At 35.1% G+C, this 26,469-nt stretch overlaps 1 protein-coding gene across 1 annotated transcript in view; it reads left to right on the forward strand.

The window, feature by feature from the left end:
* The window catches only part of TAX1BP1 (Tax1 binding protein 1), an 87,311-nt gene that overhangs the window by 45,804 nt on the left and 15,038 nt on the right, over positions 1-26,469 (forward strand). Inside the window, exons 8-14 of the mRNA XM_029233245.1 lie at positions 3,774-3,959; positions 9,618-9,842; positions 10,424-10,570; positions 10,933-11,056; positions 12,276-12,373; positions 15,736-15,861; positions 18,479-18,550. Coding sequence (XP_029089078.1) covers positions 3,774-3,959; positions 9,618-9,842; positions 10,424-10,570; positions 10,933-11,056; positions 12,276-12,373; positions 15,736-15,861; positions 18,479-18,550 — 978 coding nt within the window. The remainder of the gene's footprint in view (positions 1-3,773; positions 3,960-9,617; positions 9,843-10,423; positions 10,571-10,932; positions 11,057-12,275; positions 12,374-15,735; positions 15,862-18,478; positions 18,551-26,469) is intronic.

Genomic DNA, 26,469 nt, shown 5'->3' on the forward strand with positions numbered 1-26,469 from the left:
TTCTGGGCTTTCTGTTCTGTTCCACTGGTCTATGTGTCTGTCTTTTTTTAAAATTTTTGGCTGCATTGGGTCTTCGTTGCTGTGCGTGGGCTTTCTCTAGTTGTGGCAAGGGAGGGCTACTCTTCGTTGCAGTGCGTGGGCTTCTCTTGTTGCGGAGCACAGGCTCTAGGTGCGCGGGCTCTCAGTAGTTGTGGTGCACGGGCTCAGTTGCTCTGCGGCATGTGGGATCTTCCCGGACCAGCGATCGGACCCGTGTCCCCTGCATTGGCAGGCAGATTATTAACCACTGCGCCACCAGGGAAGTCCCAAAGTTTTTTTTTGGAGGGGGGGGTGCGGTGTGCCTCAAGGCATGTGGGATCTTATTTCCCTGACCAGGGATCGAACCCATGCTCCCTGCAGTGGAAGCTGGAGTCTTAACTACTGGACCACCAGGCAAGTCCTAGGTGTCTGTTTTTGTGCAGTACCATACTGTTTTGATTACTGTAGCTTTGTAGTATACAAAGTATAGTTAATGTGATATACTGCATTAAAAAATTGAAGGATAAAGATCGTATGATCATCTCAGTAGATGCAGAAAAAGCTTTTGACAAAATTGAGCATTCATTTGTGGTAAAACCTCAAGTGGGTATAAAGAGAACATACCTCAACATAATAAAAGCCATATATGACAAGCCCACAGCTAACATTGTAGTGTACTCAGTGGTGAAAAGCTTGAAAGCACTTCCTTTAAGATCAGGAACAAGCCAAGGATGCCCACTCTGACTGTGTTTATTCCACATAGTATTGGAAGTCCTAGCCACAGCAGTCAGACAAGAAAAAGAAAGAAAAGGAATCCAAATTGGAAAGGAAGTAGTAAAACTGTCGCTGTTTGCAGATGACATGATACTATATACAGAAAATCCTAAAGATGCCACCAAAAAACTACTATTCCTCAATGAGTTTGGTTAAGTTGCAAGGTACAAAATTAATATATGGAAATATGTTGCATTTCTACATACTAACAACAAACTCTTGGAAAGAGAAATTAAGAAAACAATCCCATTTACAATCAAAAAGAATAAAATAGGAAAAAATCTAAGGAGTTACAAGCTCTTTACTGGGAAAACTATGAGACATTGATGAAAGAAATTGAAGATGACACAAACAAATGGAAAGATATGCTGTGCTTATGGACTGGAAGAATATACATTGTTAAAATGACCATACTACCCAAGGCAATCTACAGTTTCAGTGCATCCCTATTAAAATATCTATGGTGTTTTTCACAGAACTAGAACAAATAATTCTAAAATCTATATGGAAACACAACAGACCCTGAATAGCCAAAACAATCCTGAGAAGAACAAAGCTGGAGGTGTCATGTTCCCTTATTTCAAACTATACCACAAAGCTACAGTAATTTCCTTCTTATTTTGGGGGGTGGTTAATTTTTTTTTAGTCTTTAAAATTTTTTGCCTTTAAAATAAAAAATTTGAGTCCGCTGTGCACCTCATTGCAGAGCATAGATAGGAACATTTTGATTGTCATGGGTTATACCCATTCTGTTTCTTGGAACAGCCATCCCTGGAGCGTGAGCGAGTGAGTGAGTGAGTGAGTGAGTGTGTGTGTGTGTGTGTGTGTGTGTCTGTACCATCCCCGGAGCGTGAGTGTGTGTGTGTGTACCATCCCCGGAGCGTGAGAGTGTGTGTGTGTGTGTGTGTACCATCCCCGGAGCGTGAGAGTGTGTGTGTGTGTCTCCCCCAGAATAGGAAGGAAAATAGTGAAGACTTACTGGTGGATGATTTTATGATTTGACTTTAAGGAAAAGTGCCCAGGTATAATGTTTGGTTTTTGAACAGTTGGATACAGTGTCTTTGTTTGTTTTTGCTTTTTTTGCAAACTACTTTCAAATGCAGTTTTTTAAAGTTATAAAGGATTTTTTAACTAAATGAAGATTTTGCATCTGTAATAATTTTTTATTTAATGTTACTATGAATTTCAGTGATAATGTTTCAGTTTTGTGCCGGGAAAAGACCTGGGCATTATTTCTCTGGATAATTAAGTACTTTCCATGTTGTTTCTCTGTTAGAACAGTGGGAGATAATTGGGTAAATAGCATGTCTATGTTTTCAATCATTTTACTTCAATAATAAATTAAATAAAATGAATTCTGAAGGTATACTAGTTAGTATTGGGAAGGGTTTAGGAAGGTCCTAAGTAAACCAGGACCTCGTTTACTTACTTTACTTACCTGGTTTAATGCTTGAGAGGTGTAATGATAATTAGAATCACTTATTTTGGAAAGAGGAGAACTTTTCCCTGAAACTGTCACCTTTCCATCCTGCCTTTCTTTTCTCTCTTCTATCCTGAGAAACAGTACTTCCAATGTTTTGTAAAGGGTTGACAAGTACATTTTAGGGTAAATCCAGAATTTATTTTTCTTTTACTGCTCTAAATTATTTATTCCTTATATTCCTTTTTTCTTACTTTCTGCAAAGATTTTGTGTGTCTCTGTTGTACACCTGAATGACGAGTCCTTTGCATAAGACTTGGGAGGGAGAAAGGGAAAGAAAGAGTGTCTTGGGGGTTTATTCTTTTACAGTGTGCTAATATCTCCTGTTTTCTGTAAGAATTAGCAGTTGGGATCAAAGTGACTCTGAAATTTCCATTTGAATACACTCTCTCCCAACCTCCCAGTGTCCTGAACAGTATTTCATTTATATGCATGTATGCCGAAAATTGGAAGTAAAACTTCCCTAGGGATTTTTGTTTTGTGTTTTTTTGACAAGGAGATTCCACTTACCGAGTGTGGTAAGACCTACTGTACTGTTAATCTCAGAAACATACTTTCCCTTTCAAATTGTTCTCATGAGTAACCAAATAGTTTCCTTTGCCTCTCTCCTCTAACCCCTGTTGGATCATGTGACCCATCCCTGGCCTAACAGAATTTAGAGGGATTGGTAAAAAATGCTTTCATGAGCTGATGATTATGAAAATTGGGCAGTGTTTTTAAATTGATACTGCAAAGGTCTTGGCTGCTGATACCTTTAGATTATCTGGAGTTATATTCTTTCATTGTGAACAGGAATTAGTCTTCAGCATTGCATACATTAAGAGTAAAGTGCAAGAAGTATGTTAATTCATTTCTCTTTGATGCTCTTAACCAAAGCAAGGTACTCTTTATAGTGGAAACCAGATACTTGTACTCTTTATGATTTCAGTTACGGAATTTGATTTGTGTATATGCTATGAACAACAGCAGCCAAAGTCCCTGGAAGAATCAATATAGTTGGGTTAATTAATCAACAAATATATTTTTAGGCACACAGGAAGTAAATGACATAGTATTTTTTCATAAGCAAAAAATTGAATTGCTTAAGATGTTCTTGAATGTATTCCTTTAGTTTTCCAGAATCTGGTCTTTATATATGAATATGCCTGTAACGTAATGTTTCCCCAAAAGAACAACCAAATTCATTTGTAATTTTAAAGAGAACTAACTTAAAATCATCAAAGGAAAAGACTTTAGAGATCAGGTAGTGTTAGACCTTAGAATTAATCTCTTTGGAAAACTAAAACAGCAACAACACCAAATTCAGAAAAGCTGTGTTCTGCGCCCACGTACTTGGCTAGTCATTTGGCAGAATTTGGGTCTCCTGACTTCTCATCTAGTGAATCTTCCCTTCTCTTGGATCGTATTTGGGTTAGAGATAAATAGTAATATTTTAAACTTTGAGTAACTTAGGTTATAGAGTTAGAAAGAATATTCTTGACATTTTCAAGCACTGTTTCAGGTACATTTGAAGAATACAGAAATAGAAAATACCAAGCTTGTGTCAGAGGTCCAGACTTTAAAGAATTTAGATGGGAACAAAGAAAACATGATTACTCATTTCAAAGAAGAGATTAGCAGACTGAAGTTCTGTTTGGCTGAAAAGGAGAATCTACAGAGGGCTTTCTTGCTTACAACCTCAACTAAGGTAAGTACTTTTGCAATATGTATTTGAAGATTGTAAAATACTATCTCTATTAAACGTATACAGTATGGTCGTTTTTATTTTTAATCTTTCCTCCCCCAGCTTCTTTTTTGGAAAAAGTTCAAACTTATAGAAGAGTTGAAAGAACAGAAAAATGAATACATATATATCCTTAAATATTTTGCTATCTTTATCTCCCCCATTTATATGCCTTCTCCTCCTCACCCCAGCCATTTGAAAGTCAGTTGCAGGCATTATGACATTTCACCCTAAATACTTTAGCATGTCTCTCTTATTACCAAGTACATTCTTCTGTATAACCGTAATATCATTATGACATCTAAGGAATTTTATATTGATATAATATTCATGTTCGTATATAGTTTTAGTCCACATTCAAATTGTCCCACGTGTATGTTTGCATAACCTTTAAAATTGCTTGATCCCCGGTAGTCAGAGATCACACATTAATGATTATTGTTGTGTTCTTGGTCTGCTCTAATCTAGAACAGTGTCCCTATACTGTTTGTCTTTTATAACATTGATATTTTTTAAGAATTCAGGCTTGTCTGAGAGAATATTCCATAATCTAGATTTGTCTGTTGTTTCATGACTAGATTCAGGTCGAAGATTTTTGGCAAGAAAAGGCGTAGATGATGTTTTGTATATTCTGGTGCAATCACATCAAAAGTCATGTAATATCAATTCCATTCTTGCTGATATTAGGTTTAATCATGTGTTTAAAGTTATGTCTGGTTGTCTCTCCATATATTGGTGCCTTTCTCTCTTTGTGATTATTGAGTAATCTGTGGGGTAATGCTTTGAGATCATGTGAACATCCTACTCCCCAATACTCTTTGACCCAGTGTTTTTTATCCCTTGATGATCCTTTCCTGCATCAGTTATTGAATTAATGATTACAAAATGGTGATTTTAAAAATTCTGTCATTCCTTTTATGTTTATTAGTAGGTATTCTTTTATTATAATGAGGTGGTTCCCTGTTGCCCTCTCCCCTTTTTTTATATCACTATAGACTGATTCTTTTTTGTTCAGTATATTATACATCAGCGGTCCCCAACCTTTTTGGCACCAGGGACCGGTTTCGTGGAAGACAGTTTTTTTCTCAGGGGGGTGGGGGTGGGGGTGGGATGGTTTGGGCTGATTCAAGCGCATTACATTTATTGTGCACTTTATTTCTATTATTACTACACTGTAATATATAATGAAATAATTATACAACTCATCATAATGCAGAATCAGTGGAAGCCCTGAGCTTGTTTTCCTGCAACTAGATGCTCCCATCTGGGGGTGACGGGAGACAGTGACACCCGAAGTGTGTTGCTTATGTGCAGTCTACTCTGTAAGATGCAGCTTCATTGTCACTTGCCACTCATTGATAGGGCTTTGATATGAGTCTGCAAGCAGTTGATTTACTGTGGTGTCTGTGCAGTCAAGCCTCTCTGCTAATGATAATCTGTATTTGCAGCTGCTCCCCAGAGCTACCGTCAGCGCCTCAGCTCCACCTCAGATCACCAGGCATTAGATGCTCATAAGGAGCATGCAACCTAGATCCCTCGCATGCGCAGTTCACAGTAGGGTTCGAGCTCCTATGGGAATCTAATGCCTATGCTGATCTGACAGGAGGCAGAGCTCAGGTAGTAATGTGAGTGCTGGGGAGCGGCTGTAAATACAGATGAAGCTTCGCTTGCTTGCCTGCCGCTCACCTCCTGCTGTGTGGCCCGGTTCCTAACAGGCCGTGGACTGCTAATGGTCTGTGGCCGGGAGTTGGGGACCCCTGTTATACATCATCATTATTCTTTTTCATACTCAAATTGTCCTATATTTAGCTAGGGGGGAACCTTCTCAAACCTGCTCTTGTGTCTTTCTGATATGTCCCCCTAATGCTTTGAATGCTTCCTTGTTTTGTGGTAGAACTGTGTATTACAGTTTTAGTTTCGGCTCCAGATCTGCTATTACCCATTTCTCCAAAGAGCCTGATTTTTTTCATTAGTGAAGGGTATTTTGAAGCCAAGCCACTGGATCCTTTTGCTACTTTGCACTTTCAATAGACAGACACTTTAAGTCTTAAATTTATATTGATATCTCCAGTTCAAATTCAGTATCTCCTAGGGTTCTTCCTTATCTTCCTCCATTACATATTTATGTATCTCTTCTCCCAGTGTGAGAACCCTTGTTTCCAAAACGTTGTGTCTATTCCTGTTTTCTAACCAGCTGTACATACCAGTAGTTTCAGAATTATTATATCAATGCCACTTCCAACAGTATGTCTACTGAATAAAATTAAGATCTTTTCCAGCTCTTTTATCTTAGAGTATTTCACTAAGGATGTACAGAGTACCATGTTCAAAGGTTACTTGAATTAATTTTTTTAACATATTTATGTTATGAATTTGTAATACAGTTCAGTTTTTTTGTTTTCTCCTAACCTTTTCCTTTAATTTTATTTTTTGAATGTGTAAAATAGTTGTATCATTCACAGTCAAAATGAAACAAAAAAATTTACTCTTCCCTAAAAAACTCCTTTCTTACCTGTACCCATAGGTAAACATTTTCACTAGTTTCCATTTTTTTCTTCTTATGTTTGTTTTTGCAAAAATAAGCTTGGTGTATGTGTGTGCATGCACACACCCTTCTCTATCCCCTTCTTTCTTAAAAGTGCCATGCTATTTATACTCCTTTTCACTTTGCTTTTTTTTCAGTGAACAGTATAGACTGGAAATCATTCCCTAGCAGTTCATAGAGATCTTCCTAATTTTTAAAAAAATGGCTGTGTAATACTACATTGTTTAGATTTACCTTGATTTATTCATTAACTTTTATGGATGGAGTATTATGTGGTTTTTAGTAGTTTGCTAATAAATACACTCAGATATAGTTAATGTAACACTTAAAACATCAGATGTGCGTGGTATTTAGAACTAATGATTAAGACCCAAGTTACTTTTCAGGGTATTGAATATAGCAGATGCAAACAGGAAGGTGAAAAGCATGTTTGATTGTTTATTTGTTATTTAATAAGATGCTACTTAAGCAAGACTTCTGTGAGGAAAGCATAGGTATAGAAATACCTGGAGAAATTGATGCCTGGTTGTTAAAACTTTTTTAAAAATTATAAAAGCAATACAAAAATCATGGTTATAAAACAATTTGAGTAGTATGTGAGGGTACAAGGTAAAAGTAACCAATATCATTTCCCAGATATATTATTATAGTAATTTTACTAGAAATCTGTGAATGTACATACAATATTTATATTTTAACAAAAATGAGAATATAGTGTTACAAAAACTTTAAAAAAAATTTATGGAACATCTAGACATCTTGCAGTATGAATTCACACACAGATCTTCCTCATTCATTGGAACAGCTTTGTAGGGAATTCCCTGGTGATGCAGTAGTTAAGACTCCACGCTTCCACTGCTGGGGGCCTGGGTTCGATCCCTGGAACTAAGATCCTGCAAGCCGCGAGGCCAAAAAAACCCCCAGCTTTGTAGTATCTCTCCTTTTATTTAACAGCTATGCAGTATGCAATTGTTTTTAGTTTTAGTGTATAACCCTTAGGTATTATAAGCATGATGGCAGTAAACATTCTTGTACAGATATCTAGGCACGTGTATAAATCTGTAGAATAACTTCCTCAAAGTGCAATTGCCAGGTTGAATGTTTACATTTTCAGTTATTTTCAAATTGCCTTTCAAAAAAATTAATGTATCAACAGGGTATGACATATACTGCTGCTAGTAATGGTTGCATAGGCTTTCATTGTGTGGAGGATATATCATAGTTTGTTTACAATAAATTCCCATTTAGACATTTGATTTTTAATAATTTTTCATAATCTTAATATTTTACTGGATCCCTGCAAAACTAAACCTATGTCCATACCCTTTAATCAGAAACTCATGAAAATTAAATTGATAGATCAAAAGCTATGTGCATTTTAAAGGTGTCGATGATTGTTTCAAAAATCTGATAAGAATGGTTACCACTTATAGATTATATGAGCCCACATGTTTGTAAATGTGCCAGTTTTCCTAAACCATCCAAATATTAGAGCATTACTTTTTTTCAGTCTTTGTTAGCTTGAAAGAGGATGAATGGTATTTGTTTTACTTTCTTTATTTGAATATTTTAGTTGAATATTTTTTCTATGTATAATAGCCGTTTATTTTAAAGAAATTTCACGTTCATGCCTTTCTCCATATTTTTCCTTTTTTGGGTTTTTTTTTTTCTTTTCTTTTGCGGTACGCGGGCCTCTCACTGTTGTGGCCTCTCCCGTTGCGGAGCACAGGCTCCGGATACGCAGGCTCAGTGGCCATGGCTCACAGGCCCAGCTGCTCCGCGGCATGTGGGATCCTCCCGGACCGGGGCATGAACCTGTGTCCCCTGCATCGGCAGGCGGACTCTCAACCACTGCGCCACCAGGGAAACCCTTTTTTTTCTTTTTTGGTTTAAAATTTTTCCATTTCTTATTGATTAGAAAATCTATTTATATCAGAGTATTATACATTTTTTGAATATATTACAAGTAATTTTCTTCTAGTTCTCTTTTTTGCTTTTTTCCCTTCTGATATATAGAAGCTGATAACATTTATATATTAGCTCTATTAGTGTTATACTTAGAAAGATTTTCTTCACCCCAGCATTACATAAATAATCATTTACATTTCCTTCTAAGTAGCTAACAGTTTAAAAACCGCGAATGGGTTGCACTTTTTGAGTTTACATTATTTCTAATACAGAGATAAAAATACGAATGTTAAATAAACTAGATTTATTGAGCTCATAATGTCTGTTTAATATTAAAGGAAATAATTTTATCATGGCAATTTTTATTTTATTTTTTATAAATTTATTTATTTGGCTTTGTTGGGTCTTTGTTGCTGTGCGTGGGCTTTCTCTAGTTGGGGCGAGCGAGTGCTACTCTTTGTTGCAGTGCGCAGGCTTCTCCTTGCCGTGGCTTCTCTTGTTGTGGAGCACGGGCTCCAGGCGCACGGGCTTCAGTAGTTGTGGCACACGGGCTTAGTTGCTCCGCAGCATGTGGGATCTTCCCAGACCAGGGCTCGAACCCGTGTCCCCTGCAATGGCAGGCAGATTCTTAACCACTGCGCCACCAGGGAAGCCCTATCATGGCAATTTTAACTTTTTAAAGATACTTTTAGGTTTGGTAAGAGGTGCTAATTTAGTGGTATATTAATATTATATTGGGTATGTTATAGGTTAGATCATAGGAAACATTTTTTTAACCAACATTTTTGAAGTTACAAAGAAGTTTTTGTAATTATTGCTTATAAAAAATGAGGGTCAGCAGTTGTAGCTGGAGAGATTCTGGGGGACAGAAGCTTCCATTCAGGTCACTATTTAGCTAAGCATTGGTTATGTTGCCTGACTTTCTGTACTTCAGGTTTGTCACGTATAAAGTGATAGTAGTGATGCGTAGGGTTGTTATATGGGGGTCTCTAAAACAAAGTCACATCTTAAATTTTTTATAGACATACATACTTCATCTAAGTCATGAATAGAAAAGCAATATTTAATTTAAAATTTTAGATCTGTTGAAATAGGAATAAATATTGTTTCTGCTTCTGTTTTTTACATGAATGGTTTAATTACAAATATATTTATCTGCCTTTCTTCAGGAAGATACAGTTTTTTTCAAGGAGCAACTTCGTAAAGCAGAGGAACAGGTTCAGGCAACTCGGCAGGAAGCTGTCTTTCTGGCTAAAGAACTTAGTGATGCTGTAAACGTGCGGGATAAGACGATGGCAGATCTGCACACTGCACGCTTGGAAAATGAGAGAGTGAAAAAGCAGTTAGCTGATGCAGTGGCAGAGCTTAAACTAAGTGCTGTGAGAAAAGACCAGGTAAAGTGGGTTAATTTTGAATTTCCATTTTGGTCAAAAACTCACGATAAGCTTATGAAAGAGAATTGAGTTATGTTAAAATAATTGAGGTCAGATTCCTGGTCACAGAATTTTAAATTGCCATTCATTTTGTTTTAGTCATTGTAACTTCTTGGGTTGAAATTAATGCAGGCTTTAAGAAAAACTTCTGTAAGCAAATTCCTAATTGTTAGTAAAAATGCTCTATTATTGTTAATTAAACTTTCTGATATGAGGTATATATTGCTTTGTTTAGAATTTATTTACTAGCTGCATAAAATGGTACTATAGTTATTTAACAGGATATGCTTGCTTCTCAGGAGATAGAATATTCTTTTCAAGTGTTTTGTTTTTGTTTGTTTGTTTTTTAATGAACCTTAGTCCTAGGAATATAAAGCTGGATTTGTTAGGAGACCTAATGTGACTCTGTAGCCAAAACTCCAAAACAAATAAAAACTAAGAGCCAGAAAGAAAAAAGCAAAAAGAAAGTTGGATTTACTACTACATTATGAGATATGAGATTTTTATGTTTCTCTTAGAGGAAGAGTTTATTTCTCTCTTAGGAAAAGACTGATACACTGGAACACGAACTGAGAAGAGAAGTTGAAGATCTGAAACTTCGTCTTCAGATGGCAGCAGATCATTATAAAGAAAAATTCAAGGAATGCCAGAGGCTCCAAAAACAAATAAACAAACTTTCAGACCAATCAGTAAGTATAATTGAATTCATCAGAGTAAAATAATTCCTTTATCAATATTTTTGTTTACAAATCAAATTTATAATGTTATACCCTTTGAATATAATTTCTCTCTGCTTCATTTCACATTACTGGCCTAATATTGTAGTGATAATTTTTTTTAAATCTGGAATTTTTATTTGTTGGAGAAATAAAATGTTCTGTTTTGTAACATTTAGGTCAGTTAGTAAAGTGATATGTGTAACTTTAGTGTTTGTTGGCCTTTAAGACAGCAGCAGCTTTGTGGACTTTTCAGGATTTATTTATATGATGCATGGTTGCTGAAGGAGGGAAATGTAACTCATTTAACCATTGATTGTTAACATTTTGAATAGGCTAATAACAATAGTGTCTTCACAAAGAAAATTGGGAGTCAGCAGAAAGTGAATGATGCCTCAATAAACACAGACCCAGCTACTACTGCCTCTACGCTTGATGTAAAGCCACCACCTTCTACAGGTAAAAATCTTTTAGACTTTTTGTATAAAGTGTCCTGCCTTGAAAAGTATTTATACTCATTTATACTGCCTGTTCCATGTGTCAGAATTTTAGGGAGCTTTAAAAAAAATCCTGCTAAGTGAGGGATTGAGGCAAAGGGAAAGTAAAGGTCTAAAAGTAAGTCATGCATGTGGTGAATATACAAAATGTGAGTGTGAACTAGTATTTATCTTCGTGAGCATGGTTAATCAAATGAGCTGGTGTTTGTAAGTGCAAATGCTTATAGTATTTGATCTATAGGAAGAGAGCCAAGAATTGAATTTTTAATTAATATTCTAACACTGTGGAATTCTGAACCATTTATGGCACTTTAATTGTACAATTCTGTGGGGGAAAACTTAAAAATCCCTTTAATTCTATTCATGTTTCTCTCTTTCTTGCCTTTTTTTGTTTTTGTTTTGTTTTGGCTGCTTTGGATCATTAGGGTACTTTCCTCATTAGTGTACCTGTTGGTGGATAAGTTAAATATTTTATTAGTTTATTAACTTACAGAACAGATTAGAGAGACATAGTGAATACATGAACAACATGAAAATTTAAATTAACTCTAGGTTTTCAGTTGTCCTAATGTCTTTTTTCACCTTATGTTAAAGATTTGACAATAACAAAAATAAATACTAGAGCATGTAAAGTATATTTAATTGTGTAGTGTTTGGGGCACTTGGTGTTTTAGACTTTTTAAATGTATTATAAGTTTCCTATACTATTAAATATTTAGATTCAACTGCTGTAGAACAGGATCCTGCCTTCCATTTCTATATATCCTGTGTAGTACCAAGAAAGGTGTTATATTGACTTAATAAAGACTTACTGAATAGTAGCGAAGGACTAGAAAAATGATTTAATATGTATTCTCAAAGAGTATGGCTTTCCTATATATCCTATCTATTAAGTATATAGAGAACAATTTCTGTGCCATTTTAGAACTATTTTTAGCTAGTTAAAAAAATAATGATTTTTAAAATTATTGAATGAAAAAATTAAAATTAAAAATTCTCATCTAATGTTTATATTGTCCTCTATTTAGAGTATTAATAGATGTTTTAAAATAGATGTTTCTCTCCTTTAGTATTCCATTTATTATATTTCACAGTATACTGACGCTCAAGTTATTCTGACCAAGAAGATAATACAAGGATCAAAATAATTTTTAATCTTTTAATTTTCTTCCTTGTTATAGCTGAGATAGATTTTGACAATCTAACTAAGGGACAAGTCTCTGAAATGACCAAAGAAATTGCTGCAGAAAAGTATAATAAATGTAAACAACTCTTGCAGGTACGCTAGCTCTCTCGTAAGATAAAGATTTATCAAATGTAATGGCTTAGCTTATCTTTATTGTTTTGATTGATGGGTATCCCAGGGTTTCTTTTTTATACCCATATGCTGATATTTAGTTTCACTTTTGAGATGATAAGTGGAGGTTGTTCTGTGTACCTGTTCATGTAGGCATGTGTGTAAAATCATGATCCTTGGGAATTCCTTGGTGGTCCACTGGTTAGGATTCGGCACTTTCACTGCCGTGGGCCTGGGTTCGATCCCTGGTTGGGGAACTAAGATCCCACAAGCTGCACAGCATGGGCCAAAAAAAAAAAAAAAAAAACTCGATCCTAAAACTATTGTTTTCTGTTACCCTGATGTCCTTCTCTTGATAATGGGCAAGTGATTAATTGAGGTTGCTGTTGGATATTGTCTGTCTTCTTCTTCTGATAAGGATACATGAAAAATGTTTGAACTGCATAAAAGGGAAGTATTCTTTTTTACACTTACTGTAATAATAGCAACGACTTTCACCACATCCTAAAGTGACTAGATTTGTAAAGTGGAAAAAAAGGAATGGTACCCAAATGAGTGGTTGCCTTTATGGTATTATTTTGATTAAACTATTATTCAAACATTTAAGTTTTGCAACTTCCTAGTAGTAGTCACTCCTGGAGTATTTAAAGGACAAAGGGAAAATACTTTTTATTTGTACCTGATTTGGGGAAGAGAGGAAAAGATGTTTTGTGTATGTTTTTCATTCGTTCAATATTTTTTTGTGTGTTTGTTTCTCTGTTCATGTGGAGAGGAGAGGGATAATTTTTAGAGCCATATAAGGAAATTCATATATTATTTTAGTAATTAAAATATTTTATGTTACTGTCTTGATAATATTAGTTTAATGTAATCCTTTAATCAGACTTTGAACTGAACATTTTTGTTGCTTCAGAAGATCCTTCTGTAGAGGGTTGATTAGAACAGTTTTACCCTGAGGTCAAAGTAGTTGCTTATAAGGGACTAACCTATTTTTTAGTAAGTATGAAACAATTATGGATGAATATTTTTAAAAATCGCATTATATAGTATTATTGAAAGGAAGATAGAGTATTCTTTCAAGCTAGAAACTTCCTCAAGGTATTTTTTTTTTTTACAACTGTGTTGTAGTACAATTGAAATTCAATAAACTGCATATATTTAAGGTCTGCAGTTTGTTCAGTTTTGCTATATATATATATATATATATATATATATACTTGTGGAACTATCACAGTGTCGAGCTAATGAACATTTCCATTACTCCATTAGCTTTTTTGTACTCATTTACAGCTCATCCCTCCCTCTCTCACCACTCCTGGGAAACCATTGGCTTGCTTTCTGCCACTATAGATTAGCCTATCTTTTGTCCCGTTTCTATAAATGGAATCATATGGTATGTTCTTCTTTTCCTGTCCCCTTTCAGCACAGTTATTTTGAGATTTGTTTATGTTGTTGCTTGTTATTGGTAGTTTATTCCTTTTTTTGTTTGTTTGTTTTTTAATAAATTTTATTTTAAAAAATTTTAACACCTTTATTGGAGTATAATTGCTTTACAATGTGTTAGTTTCTGCTTTATAACAAAGTGAATCAGTTATACATATGTTCCCATATCTCTTCCCTCTTGCATCTCCCTCCCTCCTACCCTCCCTATCCCACACCTCTAGGTGGTCACAAAGCACCGAGCTGATCTCCCTGTGCTATGAGCTGATCTCCCTGTGCTATGTGGCTGCTTCCCACTAGCTATCTGTTTTACATTTGGTAGTGTATATATGTCCATGCCACTCTCTCACTTTGTCCCAGCTTACCCTTCCCCCTCCTCGTGTCCTCAAGTCCATTCTCTAGTAGGTCTGTGTCTTTATTCCCATCTTGCCCCTGGGTTCTTCATGACCATTTTTTTTTTTAGATTCCATATATATGTGTTAGTGTACGGTATTTGTTTTTCTCTTTCTGACTCACTTCGTATAGTTTATTCCTTTTTATTGTGAGTTCATCTTCTGCCATTTAAAAAATTGGGTTCATCTTATTATTGAGTTGTAAGTGTTCTTTATTCCAGATACAAGTCCTTTGTCAGATATGTGGGGTAAATATTTTCTCCCAGTCTGTGGCTTGCCTTTTTATTTCCTTAATGGTGTTTTTAGAAAAAGTTTTAGTTTTGCTGAAGTACAGATTATCAATTTATTGTTTATGTGTTCTTTGTATGTTCTAAGAAAACATTTACTACTCCAACTTGTAATGATTTTCTCTTGTTTTCTAGAAGTTTTGTAGTCTTAGGTTCTTTTAGGCCTGTTAACCATTTTAAGTTTATTTTTGTGTATGGTGTGAGGTGTGGTATGTATAGTAAGGATATTTAATTGATCCAGCATTATTTGTTGAAAAGACTTTTCTCCATTGAATTGCTCAAAGCATAACGCATATATTTTTTCTTTTCTTTTTTTTTTTAATTAAAAAAATTTTTTTTATTGGCCTTGTTGCATGGCTTGTGGGATCTTCGTTCCCTGACGAGGGATCAAACCTGTGCCCTCTGCAGTGGAAGCGTGGAGCCCTAACCACTGGACCGCTTGGGAAGTCTCTCGTCATGTTTTAAAACTCCATTCTTTTAACATTCTGGGTTGTAGAGAAGAGCAATGTATAAGAAATCCTTCTAAAGATTGTCTTTATCAGGAAATCCCAGAGTTTTAATTATTAATATATGGAAACAATAGCATTATAAATATGTGATTTTCATTATGTCCTTTGCAAAAGTAATGTGTGCTTATTGTGAAATCTTATGGTGTTACAGAAATGAAGAATAAAGGTGGTAAAAAGTACCATTTTGATCCTGATCCCCAGATAAAAGGGCTATTAATATTTTAGTTTATGGAATTCCTTGGTAGTCCAGTGGTTAGGACTTCGAGCTTTCACTGCCGAGGGCCCGGGTTCATTCCTTGGTCAGGGAACTAAGATCCCACTAGCTGTGTGATGTGGCCAAAAAAATAAATTTGGTTTATTTTTTTCTACATATACTACATAGACATCATATAAAATTGTGTTAAACAACTTGTAAAGCAGAAATGGGATTATACTATATATTCTGTTTTTGCAACTTGATATTTTCAATTAATGTATTTTGCCATTTTTCCTTGTTAATTTTTAGATCACTTTGTTCTTTTTCAATAAATATATTCTGTTCCACTGTATGGATATAAAATGATTTGTCCAATCTTCCACTGACAAACATTTTGGTTATTTCAATTTTTATACCTTTACAACAGTGTTATAATAAGCATTCAGCACAAGTATGTTTGTATAGATATTAGCTGTGTATGGATTTAAAATCTTTTGGTAATTATACTAATTTCATTTAGGATGAGAAAACAAAATGCAATAAATATGCTGATGAACTTGCAAAAATGGAGCTGAAATGGAAGGAACAAGTGAAAATTGCTGAAAATGTGAAACTAGAACTAGCTGAAGTAGAGGAGAATTACAAAGTAAGTTTACTATTCGTATAACTTGAGGCATAGTACCTGATACTTTTGAAAATGTGCTATCTATAATTTGGTCAATCTAATGTAAAGTTTCAACATGGGTAATTGGGATAGTATTTTCGTGTATAGATAAAAATGTACTATGTATTTAGTTATGTTGAATACAGTTCATTAACTATGAACTGAGAAAATAGATACCCATATGTATTGCCATTGTGGCTTTCATTTTGCAGATTCAGATGGCTATTGAAATTATATCTTTAAATCATGCTTAGTTTTTAAGATGAAAGTCATCATTTCATATTCCTTGTTCACTTAATTATGAATGTGTTTGTAAAATTATTCTAGGGCCTTGGTGGTTTTTTTGGGGAGTGTAATAAGATAGGATCAGTAATTTTAAAAATTTATGTAAAGGTTTTAAAATTTATCACCAAAATGTGTTACTTGTGATCCTAAATGAGATACTGCAGAGTAAGCAATACAGTCTTAATTAATGAAGATTATTTTTGCCAGTTTAACATTAGGCAACAAACAAGCCTGAATGCTAAATGATATTTGTAAAAATGTTGGAGAAAAAAATTAGTAGGCTGTCTAGCTAATTAATAAGTGGAAAGACATTTTCCCTCTAAGTAATAAAATGTAATCTTAATAAGGTATGTGCATGTGTGTATAATTGGCATTTTTTTGTGTGTGTGACTAAAGGCCTGGAAATTCTAAATGATTTAAATTTGCTCTGTCATAGCTAATTGTACCTATAATCTAATTTTAAAATATAACATTCTTAAAGACACCAAGAATTACTTTGTTTGGGTTGGTACAGGCTAAGGTAATTTAACTGCTTGATCCTTTTTTATCTTCATCTGCTGTCAGAATGAAATTTTGAAACTTATTTCATGAGGTTTTTGTTGTTCCTGGGATCACTGTGAATATTGTTTTTATTGCCTGGGAACTTCTGTTATTATTAAAAAGTATGAATACTGAATTTATATGAAACTTTATTTTTGCAGATTGATTAGGAAAAATAATTTAGTAAATATTTATTGAAGCCTATTAAATATAAAGCACTGTTAGCTATAATGTGGGTGATCATGTAAGTAAGGCACAATGCTATGCTTAAGGAGTTTATAATCTAGTAAGGAGTGCTAGAAGTGTAATCATGATATTCAAAACTCTTTCACATTCACAACCTAGGTAATCATCTTTCAAACCCATGGGAAGCTAAATAATACTTTTATTTCATTAATGATAAAAATTAACATTGAGATTAAACAACATATTTAAGGTTGTACAACTGGTGACGGTGCTTGGCTTTTTGTTTAGTGCCTTTCCCCTTATTTTGTGCTGCTTAGACACAAATACCACGAGACAAGGCAAAATGTGATGAAGTTCTACATAAGCTGTAAGTCTAAGTACTTTAGGGCTGTTTCCAATGGAATATTTAGGAGTTAGGTATTACGGAGAAACTAGACCCGTGAAAGACCAAACAGGAGGGGAGGATAAACAGAGCTGGGAAAAGAAAGAAACATCTTTCTAAACAGATGGAAAAGCATTACAGGTTTGGAGGTCAGAAGTAGAGAGCATAATCTGGGAGCTGTGACAGTCTTGAGTAATAGGACTTCAGTATCTGTGATGGAGTAGATAGATGTGAAAGATAGGTTGAAGCCACGTTTGGGGGGACTTAAACTGGAATGTGGGTGCTATTTGCTGTTAAGAATTTTCAAGGAGAAAAGGGACCCAACCAGAGTGGGTCTTTATGAAAATAATTTGGTAGCACTGAGAGGATTTACAGGTGGGAAGGGTTTTTGAAGGTAAGAAAATTAGGTACAAATATTCTTAGAATGAATTGATAAAGGCCATCTCCTTGGATACCTTCCCCAATCACCTACCATTGAATCTATCAAGGAAAGCCTTAGGGAAAAACCATTGAAGAATAGTTTTATTTGTATCCATAATGCTTATGCTGTAATAGGTAAATAATGGGTAGTTGTTGAATAAATGAAAGACTTGGAGACTGAAAATGTTGAAGAGTAGAGGAAGAGGAGAAGGAGTGTTTAATATAGTTTCCTAGCTTCAATCACAGTGGGCTCTGAGATTAATAATATCAGTTAACAAAAGTATAAAAGTAGGTTTGGGACATTTTACCCTTACAGTGCAGAAGGACAACAGTGAAAACATGTTTACCCATCAATTAAAAAGGCAGATTCGGATCTTGGGAAAGAGAGAGTGTGGCACATGAGTTAATATTTGTGGTTTATTCATATGAGCATGATTGTTGAAGGCATAGAAGAAAGGGAGTTTACAGAGAATGTAGAGAGAAGAAGCCAAAGAAGAAACTTTGGAGAATACCTATATTTGTAATGGTGAAGAAGCAGACTTTAAAAAAAGAGCATGAGAGGATGACAGTGTTGGTGCAGTTTCACATAAACCGGGGGAGAAGCTTTATGAGTAAGGGAAGTTAGTCAATAATGACAGGTAATTCAGAGATGTCAAAGAATAAGAACAAGGAAAATACATGGATATGGTAATAGGAATTATTTTGATAGAATGGTATAAACTAACTCTTGAAGGGTAAGGAGAGAGTAGATGATGAAAAATAATGATAATTTCTTTCTCTCTTCAGCTTCAGTTGGCAGAGAAGGACAAAAAGATAAATGGTCTAACTTCATATTTGGAAAACCTCTCCAGGGAGAAGGTATTGAACAGTGTACTTAAAAAAAAGTTTCATATGACACTGAATGATAATACAGCTTTATGAAGGGACACACATTTTACAGTTATGTAAGGGTGATTTTTTTTAAAAGTTAAATGACTAAAGAAAAGACAAACAGGTGTTAAGACTTTTAGGTGGAAAATGTTTTTAGTTAAATAATATTTAAAATTATTTTGTTAGGAGAAAAATGCTCAAGTGTTGAAACTTAGTTTGATTTTTGTTACATAGTTTGTATTTAACAAACAATTTTACAGTGTTCAAATTTAAGAAAACAGTAAACAAATTTAAAATTATAACTAATGTATTTATCTGGTTTTCTTTTGTAATAGGAAACATTTTAGAAGTTGTTTAATGATTTGTAGCATAACCTAACATTCAGAGCATACATTTATAATATAAAATATGCTGTAGTGCAACATTTCTCACAGTATGGTCTATGATCCTTTGGGGATCCCCATCCCCTTTCAGAGGTCTACAAAGATAAAACGGTTTTCGTAATATTACAGTATTTGCTTTTTTCCCTATTCTGTTACATTTGCACTGTTGGTATGAAAGCAGTGGTGGGAGAACTGCTGGTGTATTAATATTGAATCAAGACAGTGGCACCAAACTGCACTAGTAGTTACTGTATTCATCCTAACCACGCGTTCACAGTTTAAAAAAAAAACAGTTTCACTTAAGATGATGAAACAGTAAAATACTAATTTTATTGAAGCTTGACCCTGGGGGGTGTTTTAAATATTCTGTGTGATGAAATAGGAAGTACTCCCAAAGCACTTTTGCCTAATGAAGTAAAGTGGCATTAAAGTACCTTTAAAGGTAAAGCACTGTGTGATTGAGTTCTAAGCTGAACTAGCCTCTTTTTACATGGCACATCATTTCTATTTTAAAGAATGGCTAATAGACAAAATTTGGTTATTCAGCCTGGGGTATTTGGCAGATATTTTCTTGAAAAGAAGGGAAGTGAGCCTGTTACTTTTTTTTTTTTTTTGCGGTACGTGGGCCTCTCACAGTCATAACTTATTATAAGCTAAACAGAAGTTAGCAGAGCTTGTGCCTTTGTGGGGAAAGGTCAACCATATATATAGAATGCCACGGACTAGATTATCTTGAATACCTTTTTCACATTATGTTCATGTAATTTCATTTAATATAGTTTGTTAGGGTACCACATTTTTTTTTAAATTAATTTTTATTGGAGTATGGTTGCTTTACAATGTATTTGTTAAAACACAGATTTCTGGCTTCCATTCCCAGAGTTTCTGATTTGTAGGTCTGGGGTGGGGCTTGAGATTTGCACATTTGACAAGTTCCTGACGCTACTGGTCTGGAGACCACACTTTGAGAACTGTTGTAGTCACTCGGGCCTTACAACTCATGAATTGCTTTCTTGTTTCAGGGTCCTTGTTCATGTACTTTGCTAGGAATATTCTTGCCTACAATTTTTTGTAAACTTTTTTTTTATAAAGAAGAATTTTTTTGGCCATGCCATGTGGCATGTGGGATCTTAGTTCCCCAACCAGGGATCAGACCTGTGCCCCCTGCAGTGGAAGCACGGAGTCTTAACCACTGGACCGCCAGGGTAGTCCCAGAAGAATTTAAACATATGTAAGAAGAGAATAATATAACGAACTCAGTTGTGCTTCTCACCCAGCAATCAACAGATGTTACTTTGTGGCATCTTACTTTAATTTTCTTTAAGTCTTTTTTTTATTGAATTTGTTACAGTATTGCTTCTGTGTTGTTTTTTTTTTAAAAAATAATTATTGAGCACCTACTATATTCCAAGTTATTTGTTTATTTTGGGCTGTGTTCAGTCTTAGTTTCTGTGTGAGGGCTTTCTCTGGTTGTGGCGAGCAGGGGCCACTCTTCAACGCGGTGCGCGGGCTTCTCACTGTCGCGGCCTCTCTTGTTGCGGAGCACAGGCTCCAGACGCGCAGGCTCAGTAGTTGTGGCTCACGGGCCTAGTTGCTCCACGGTATGTGGGATCTTCCCAGACCAGGGCTCGAACCTGTGTCCCCTGCATGGCAGGCAGATTCTCAACCGCTGCGCCATCAGGGAAGCCCCCTTGCTTCTGTTTTGTTTTTTTTTTGGCCGTGAGGCATGTGGGACTTTAGCTCCCTGACCAGGGATCGAACCCACACCCCATGCGTTGGAAGGCAAAGTCTTAATCACTGGACCACCAGGGAAGTCCCAGTGCCATCTTATTTTATCTGTTCAACCGTAATTCCCTTCTCTCTTCCGCCAGTGGTATTTTTTCAAGTATATCCCATAATTCCTATTATTTTCCTCTGAATATTTATTCCTACTACTCTTGACTTATTCTTTAAGTCTCAGATTAAATCTCTCTTTTTCAGCGAGGACTTCTTTGACCTCTCAGTCTAAATTAGGTACCTTTATTAAACCTGGGAGCTATACTTTTATAGCACCATAATTTGTAGTTAATATTTCTGTGCTTATTTCTCTTAACAACTCCCTTTACTTAATCGTAAGGTCCATGAAGAAGAGGGATCATGTTTATTTTATTCCCCACTGTATTTGCAGACTCTAGTACAGTGCCTGATATTTGAAGTTAAATATTTGTTGAATGACTAAACAAGTTAATGGGGCAAACATAATTTATAGCATTTGCTTATAAAAATATTTGGTAAAAGAAATGTAGTGGGATCAGCAGTTTTATTGTCAATTAATCCCCTGCCCTGTCAGGAATACAATAGAAGTAGGCCAGTTTGCTTTCTACTTCCTGTCTTCTTGAGTTACTCTTGATTTCCCTGCTACTGACACTGTAGTTTTATATTACTTCTAACGGCTCTATTTATAAGAATTTCTGTTTGCTATTTCAGCAACTTGCTTCATGTTTGTCTTCTCCCCCAGTGTTTCTCAGTACCCTCACTCCTACCACAATCCTCTGCAGAGTTAGGATTAAGTCCTTTTTGTTCAGCACTGAAACCTAGATCCAGACAGTGCCTGGAATGAACCAAGTGATCATTAAACATTAGTTGAGTGAGCAAATGACAAAATGGATATATCACCATCTAACAGAATGTGTATTTTACTTATTTTGTTTCTTGTCCATCTGCCCTGCTCTAGATACAGACTTCACGTGGGCAGGAATTTTTGTGTGTTTTGGTTATTCCTAAATCTCTAGTGCCTGGAGAACAGTGCGTGCTGCATATTAGATACTCAAAAAATATTGAACATATGTGTGGATAAAAACTCACTATAGTTTTTTTAAGTAACTAGCTCCCTAATATTATAAAAATATATATTTTAAAAATAACTTTTAATAGTATGAAGTAATTTAGGATTAAAAACCCTACCAATTTAAATTTATTTAGAAACTTAATATACCTTAAAGTATCTTATTTTTTCATGTCATTCCAAAACCACTATTTAGAATTATGATATTTCATACTATTTCAGATATTCTATATAAGCCCTTTACTTTATGAAAAGGGATGAGTAAAGAAAATAATAAAGCAAAAGCACAATGGCAAATAATGATAAAAATGATGGTGGGAAGTACTTTATTAACGATTACCAGAGAAAAAATTAAAATAAAAAAATTTTTTAAAGTAAAACTATTTCAAAATGTTGTTTAACATCAGGTATCTGACTAGCGATTTTTCTGAATCATCATTTCATATTTCCAGATGATCTGCTTCCTTTTTAAGAATAGAAGAGTAATATTTGTATATACTTATAAATGATTAATGGAAGGTGTCTTGAGTATATCTGTGATGTTTTGTGGGTGACAAAATTAAAGGTACTGCAACTGTTGCTATGTTTTTTTGCCTACATCCATAATTGAAGAAAATGCTAAATTTCAGTTAGAAGTTAGTGAAAAGATATAAACTTTTTTTTTTCCATCTAAGTTTATGGATTTCCTGAATTCTAAACATGGATCCTTTTGGAGTGGGGAGGCATGCATTGTGAATACAAATTTAAGAATCTTCTCTAAGTCAAGAGTTCAGTCTTCTAATTTGCCAAACAACCTAATCATGACTATTTTGTCCATGTTCCTGTGTTCTGTTCACCCTGCCTCCAGTTTACCCCATGAGGAATCAAAGCTGCTTATTCCCCCTTTTCTTACCCTTATACTATTTGCAGAGGATTTATTTCATCTTTGATGGTAGTGGAGTGGAGTATGAACCTAGAGGAAACTCTTTATTAGGTTGGAATTCTCTATGAAGTTCCTTGGCTCTATCAGTGCATGCATAAATGTTTTGATGAAACACTTGACTCCATTTAAGTAGTTTATTGTTTGCTTACAGAAGAACTTAACCATGCTTCTTTAAATTGATTTGCTTACACTTTTTTTTTTTGCGGTACGCTGGCCTCTCACTGTTGTGGCCTCTCCCGTTGCGGAGCACAGGCTCCGGACGCGCAGGCTCAGCGGCCATGGGTTACGGGCCTGGCCACTCCGCGGCATGTGGGATCGTCCCAGACCGGGACACGAACCTGCGTCCCCTGCATCGGCAGGCGGACTCTCAACCACTGCGCCACCAGGGAAGCCCTGCTTACACTTTTGTAGAAGTATTTTATCATCTCTTAACTCTTCTGCTGCTTTCATGCCCTTTTTTCACTTTTCTTGAATCATCTTTGAAATATTTTAAAAATTTACTCTCTCCCTTTTTCTCTCTTCACATTTCCACTTAAACATCCTGAATTATTATAGTGGTATGTCAGGGGTGTTTGAGTCTTGACAGGAGATGAGGGAACATCCACTGAGGGCCTGCTGTGTTCTAAACACTCCCCTCATTTCTCAGTACTCTGAGACCTGGGAAAGGTAAGTTCCTCAGGGTTATTTGTGCTGGAGCTGATGAGCAAATTCTGGTCTGACTCCAATCAACCATGTCATGCTGCCCCCCCTGATTATTTGTTTCTACTTTCAACTGTGCCCAGTATAGTTTTGCTAGATTAACGTTGCTAAGGACCATTTCAGTGTGTTATTATTGTTCAAGAACTGTTAGGCCCATTGTAGTAAACTGTATGACACATGTGGCACATTTGCCCTTCAACCTGTGTTTTTAGCTGCATTTCTTCTACTCTTAACATGCATCCTGTGTTCTAAGTAAATCATTCACTTCCCAATCCTGCAATATGTTATATTTCATATGCCTTCTGTACTCTTTTCACATACTTAGAAGAACTTTTAATTCCCATTTCTCTTTTCAAACCTAAATTGACTTGCATTTTTCATGTTTACCAGTTTTGCTCTCAATGATAATGACTTATTCCATTTGAAGGCCACTTACTCTATTTTAAGGTCATTTTATAGGTAAAAATTTGTTAACATAGAGTGTCATCTCTACTCCCAAGGGATGACACTCAGCAAAACCAGCTGAATTTTACTTTACAGATGAAAATTTTCATCCTTGTATCTTTTGTTAATATTTTTGGTTGAATTCTTTAATTTTAATTTTTCAAGTTTTTTTTTTTTTTTTTTTGGATGTGGACCATTTTTAAAGTCTTTTTCGAATTTGTTACAATATTGCTCTGTTTTATGTTTTGTTTTTCTGGCTGTGGGGCATGTGGGATCTTAGCTTCCCGACCAGGGGTTGAACCTGCACCCCACCGGCATTGGAAGGCGAAGTCTTAAGCACTGGACTGCCAGGGAAGTCCCTGGTGCAATTTAAATATGATAAAATTCTCTCATTTTAAGTGCAATTTGATGAATTTTGGCAAATACATATAGTTCTCTACCATTACATTCAAACTATAGAATGTTTTATTTCTGCACATAGTTCCCTCATGCTCATATGTAGTCCATTCCTCCAGCTACCCCCAGTCCCAGACAACCACTGTTCTGCTTTCTGTTACTCTATAGTTCTACTTTTTCTAGCATTTCACGTAAATGTGGTCATACAGAATTTATTCACTAATTGATAGATGTTAATCCTTTTACCAGCTGATGGGCATTCAAATTATTTCTCATGTTTTGCTGTTATGAGTAATGCTGCTCTGAACATTCTCTTACAAGTTTTTTTTTGTGGACATGTGTTTTCATTTTTCTTGAGTAGATACCTAGGAAGGGAATTGCTGGCTTATATGGTATATAAGTGTATGTTTTTAAGAAACACCCAGATTGTTTTACAAAGAGGCTGTACACTTTGCATTCCCACCAGCAGTATGTGAGCATTCCAGTCACTAGCCCTTGGTATTGTCAGTTTTTAATTCTAGTCGTTCTAGTGAGTGTGTAAGGTTACCTCATTGTGGTTTTAGTTTTAATTTCTCCGACGACTAGTGTTTTTTTAATTATTATTTTTTAATGTTAAACTTAAAAAAATTTTTTAATTGAAGTATAGTTGATTTATAATATTGTGTTAGTTTCAGGTGTACAGCATAGTGATTCAGTATTTTTGCAGATTATATTCCATTATAGGTTATTACAAGATAATGGGTATAATTCCCTATGCTACACAGTAAATCCTTGTTGCTTATCTATTTTGTATATAGTCGTTTTTATCTGTAATCTCATACCCCTAATTTGTCCCTCCTACCTCCCCTCTCTCCTTTGGTAACCACGTTTGTTTTCTATATTTGTGAGTCTGTATTGTGAGTCTATATTATTTTTTAGATTCCACATATTAGTGATACCATACATATAGTATTTGTCTTTGACTTATTGAATCAAGTGCGCATGTGGGCGCATGCGCACGCGCGCGCGCACACACACACACACACACACACACACACACACACATCTTCTTAATCCAGTTGTCTGTTAATGGGCACTTGGGTTACTTCCATGAATACCTTTGCTATTTTAAATAGTGCTGCTATGAACATTAGGGTGTATGTATCTTTTAAGATTAGTGTTTTCATTTTTTCCAGATAGTCCCCGATGACTGACTGGTGATGCTCAACATCTTTTCGTGTGCCTACAGGCCATTCATATATATTCTTTTGTGAAGTGTCTGTTCAGATCTTTCACCTGATTCTTTATTGGGTTATCTTTTTTGGATTTAAGAGTTTTAAAAAATACATTCCACATACAATTTCTATGTTATATATTTTGGAAATATTTTCTCCCAATTTGTGGTTTGCCTTTTCATTTTTAAAAATACTATCTTTTGAAGAGCAAAAGCTTCTAATTCTGAAGTAGTACAGTTTAGCAATATTTTTCTTAATGGTTCATGCTGTATGTGTCCTATCTGAAATTTTTGCCTAACTCAGGGTTACAGAGATTTTCTCCTATTTTTTAATCCAGTATATTTTATAGTTTCAGCTCTTAGGTTTAGATTTATGATCTACTTAAAATTAATTTTTGTGTAAGGAATGATATGTAGTCAGAATTTTTTTATTTGTATGCAGATATCCAGTTTTTTTGCATCATATATTTAAAAGAACATGTTTTTCCTCCATTGTATTACTTCTGCATCTTTGTTGAAAATTAATTGACAAGAGTATGGGTATATTTTTGGGATCTCTTTTCTGTTTTATTGATTTATATTAGGGGTCAGCATACTAAGGCCTACATCCAAATTTGGCTTGTGGCCTGTTTTTGTAAATAAGGTTTTATTAAAGCGCATTGCCATGCCCATTCATTTTTAGGTGTTGTCTATGACTGCAATAGCAGAGAGAGATTTGAGTAGTTGTGACAGAGACTATGTGTCCTACAAAGCTGAAAATATCTACCATCAGGCCCTTTATGGAAAGTTTGCCTACCCCCGATCTGTTTATCCTTAGGCTAAGACTGTACTCAGTTGATTACTATAGTTTTATAATAAGTCTGGAAATCAGATTCTGTAAGTCTTGAAGTTTGTTCTGCTTTTTAAAAATGGGCTGTTCAAGGACCTTTGTGTTTCCATGTACATTTTATAATCAGTTTGTCAGTTTATAAAAAAGCCTGCTGGAATTTCGATTGGGATCGCATTGAATCTGTAGATCAATTTGGG

This window comes from Monodon monoceros, unplaced genomic scaffold (genome assembly GCF_005190385.1).
Source record: "Monodon monoceros isolate NGI ecotype Baffin Bay Population unplaced genomic scaffold, NGI_Narwhal_1 Super_Scaffold_2, whole genome shotgun sequence".
Taxonomy (NCBI): domain Eukaryota; kingdom Metazoa; phylum Chordata; class Mammalia; order Artiodactyla; family Monodontidae; genus Monodon; species Monodon monoceros.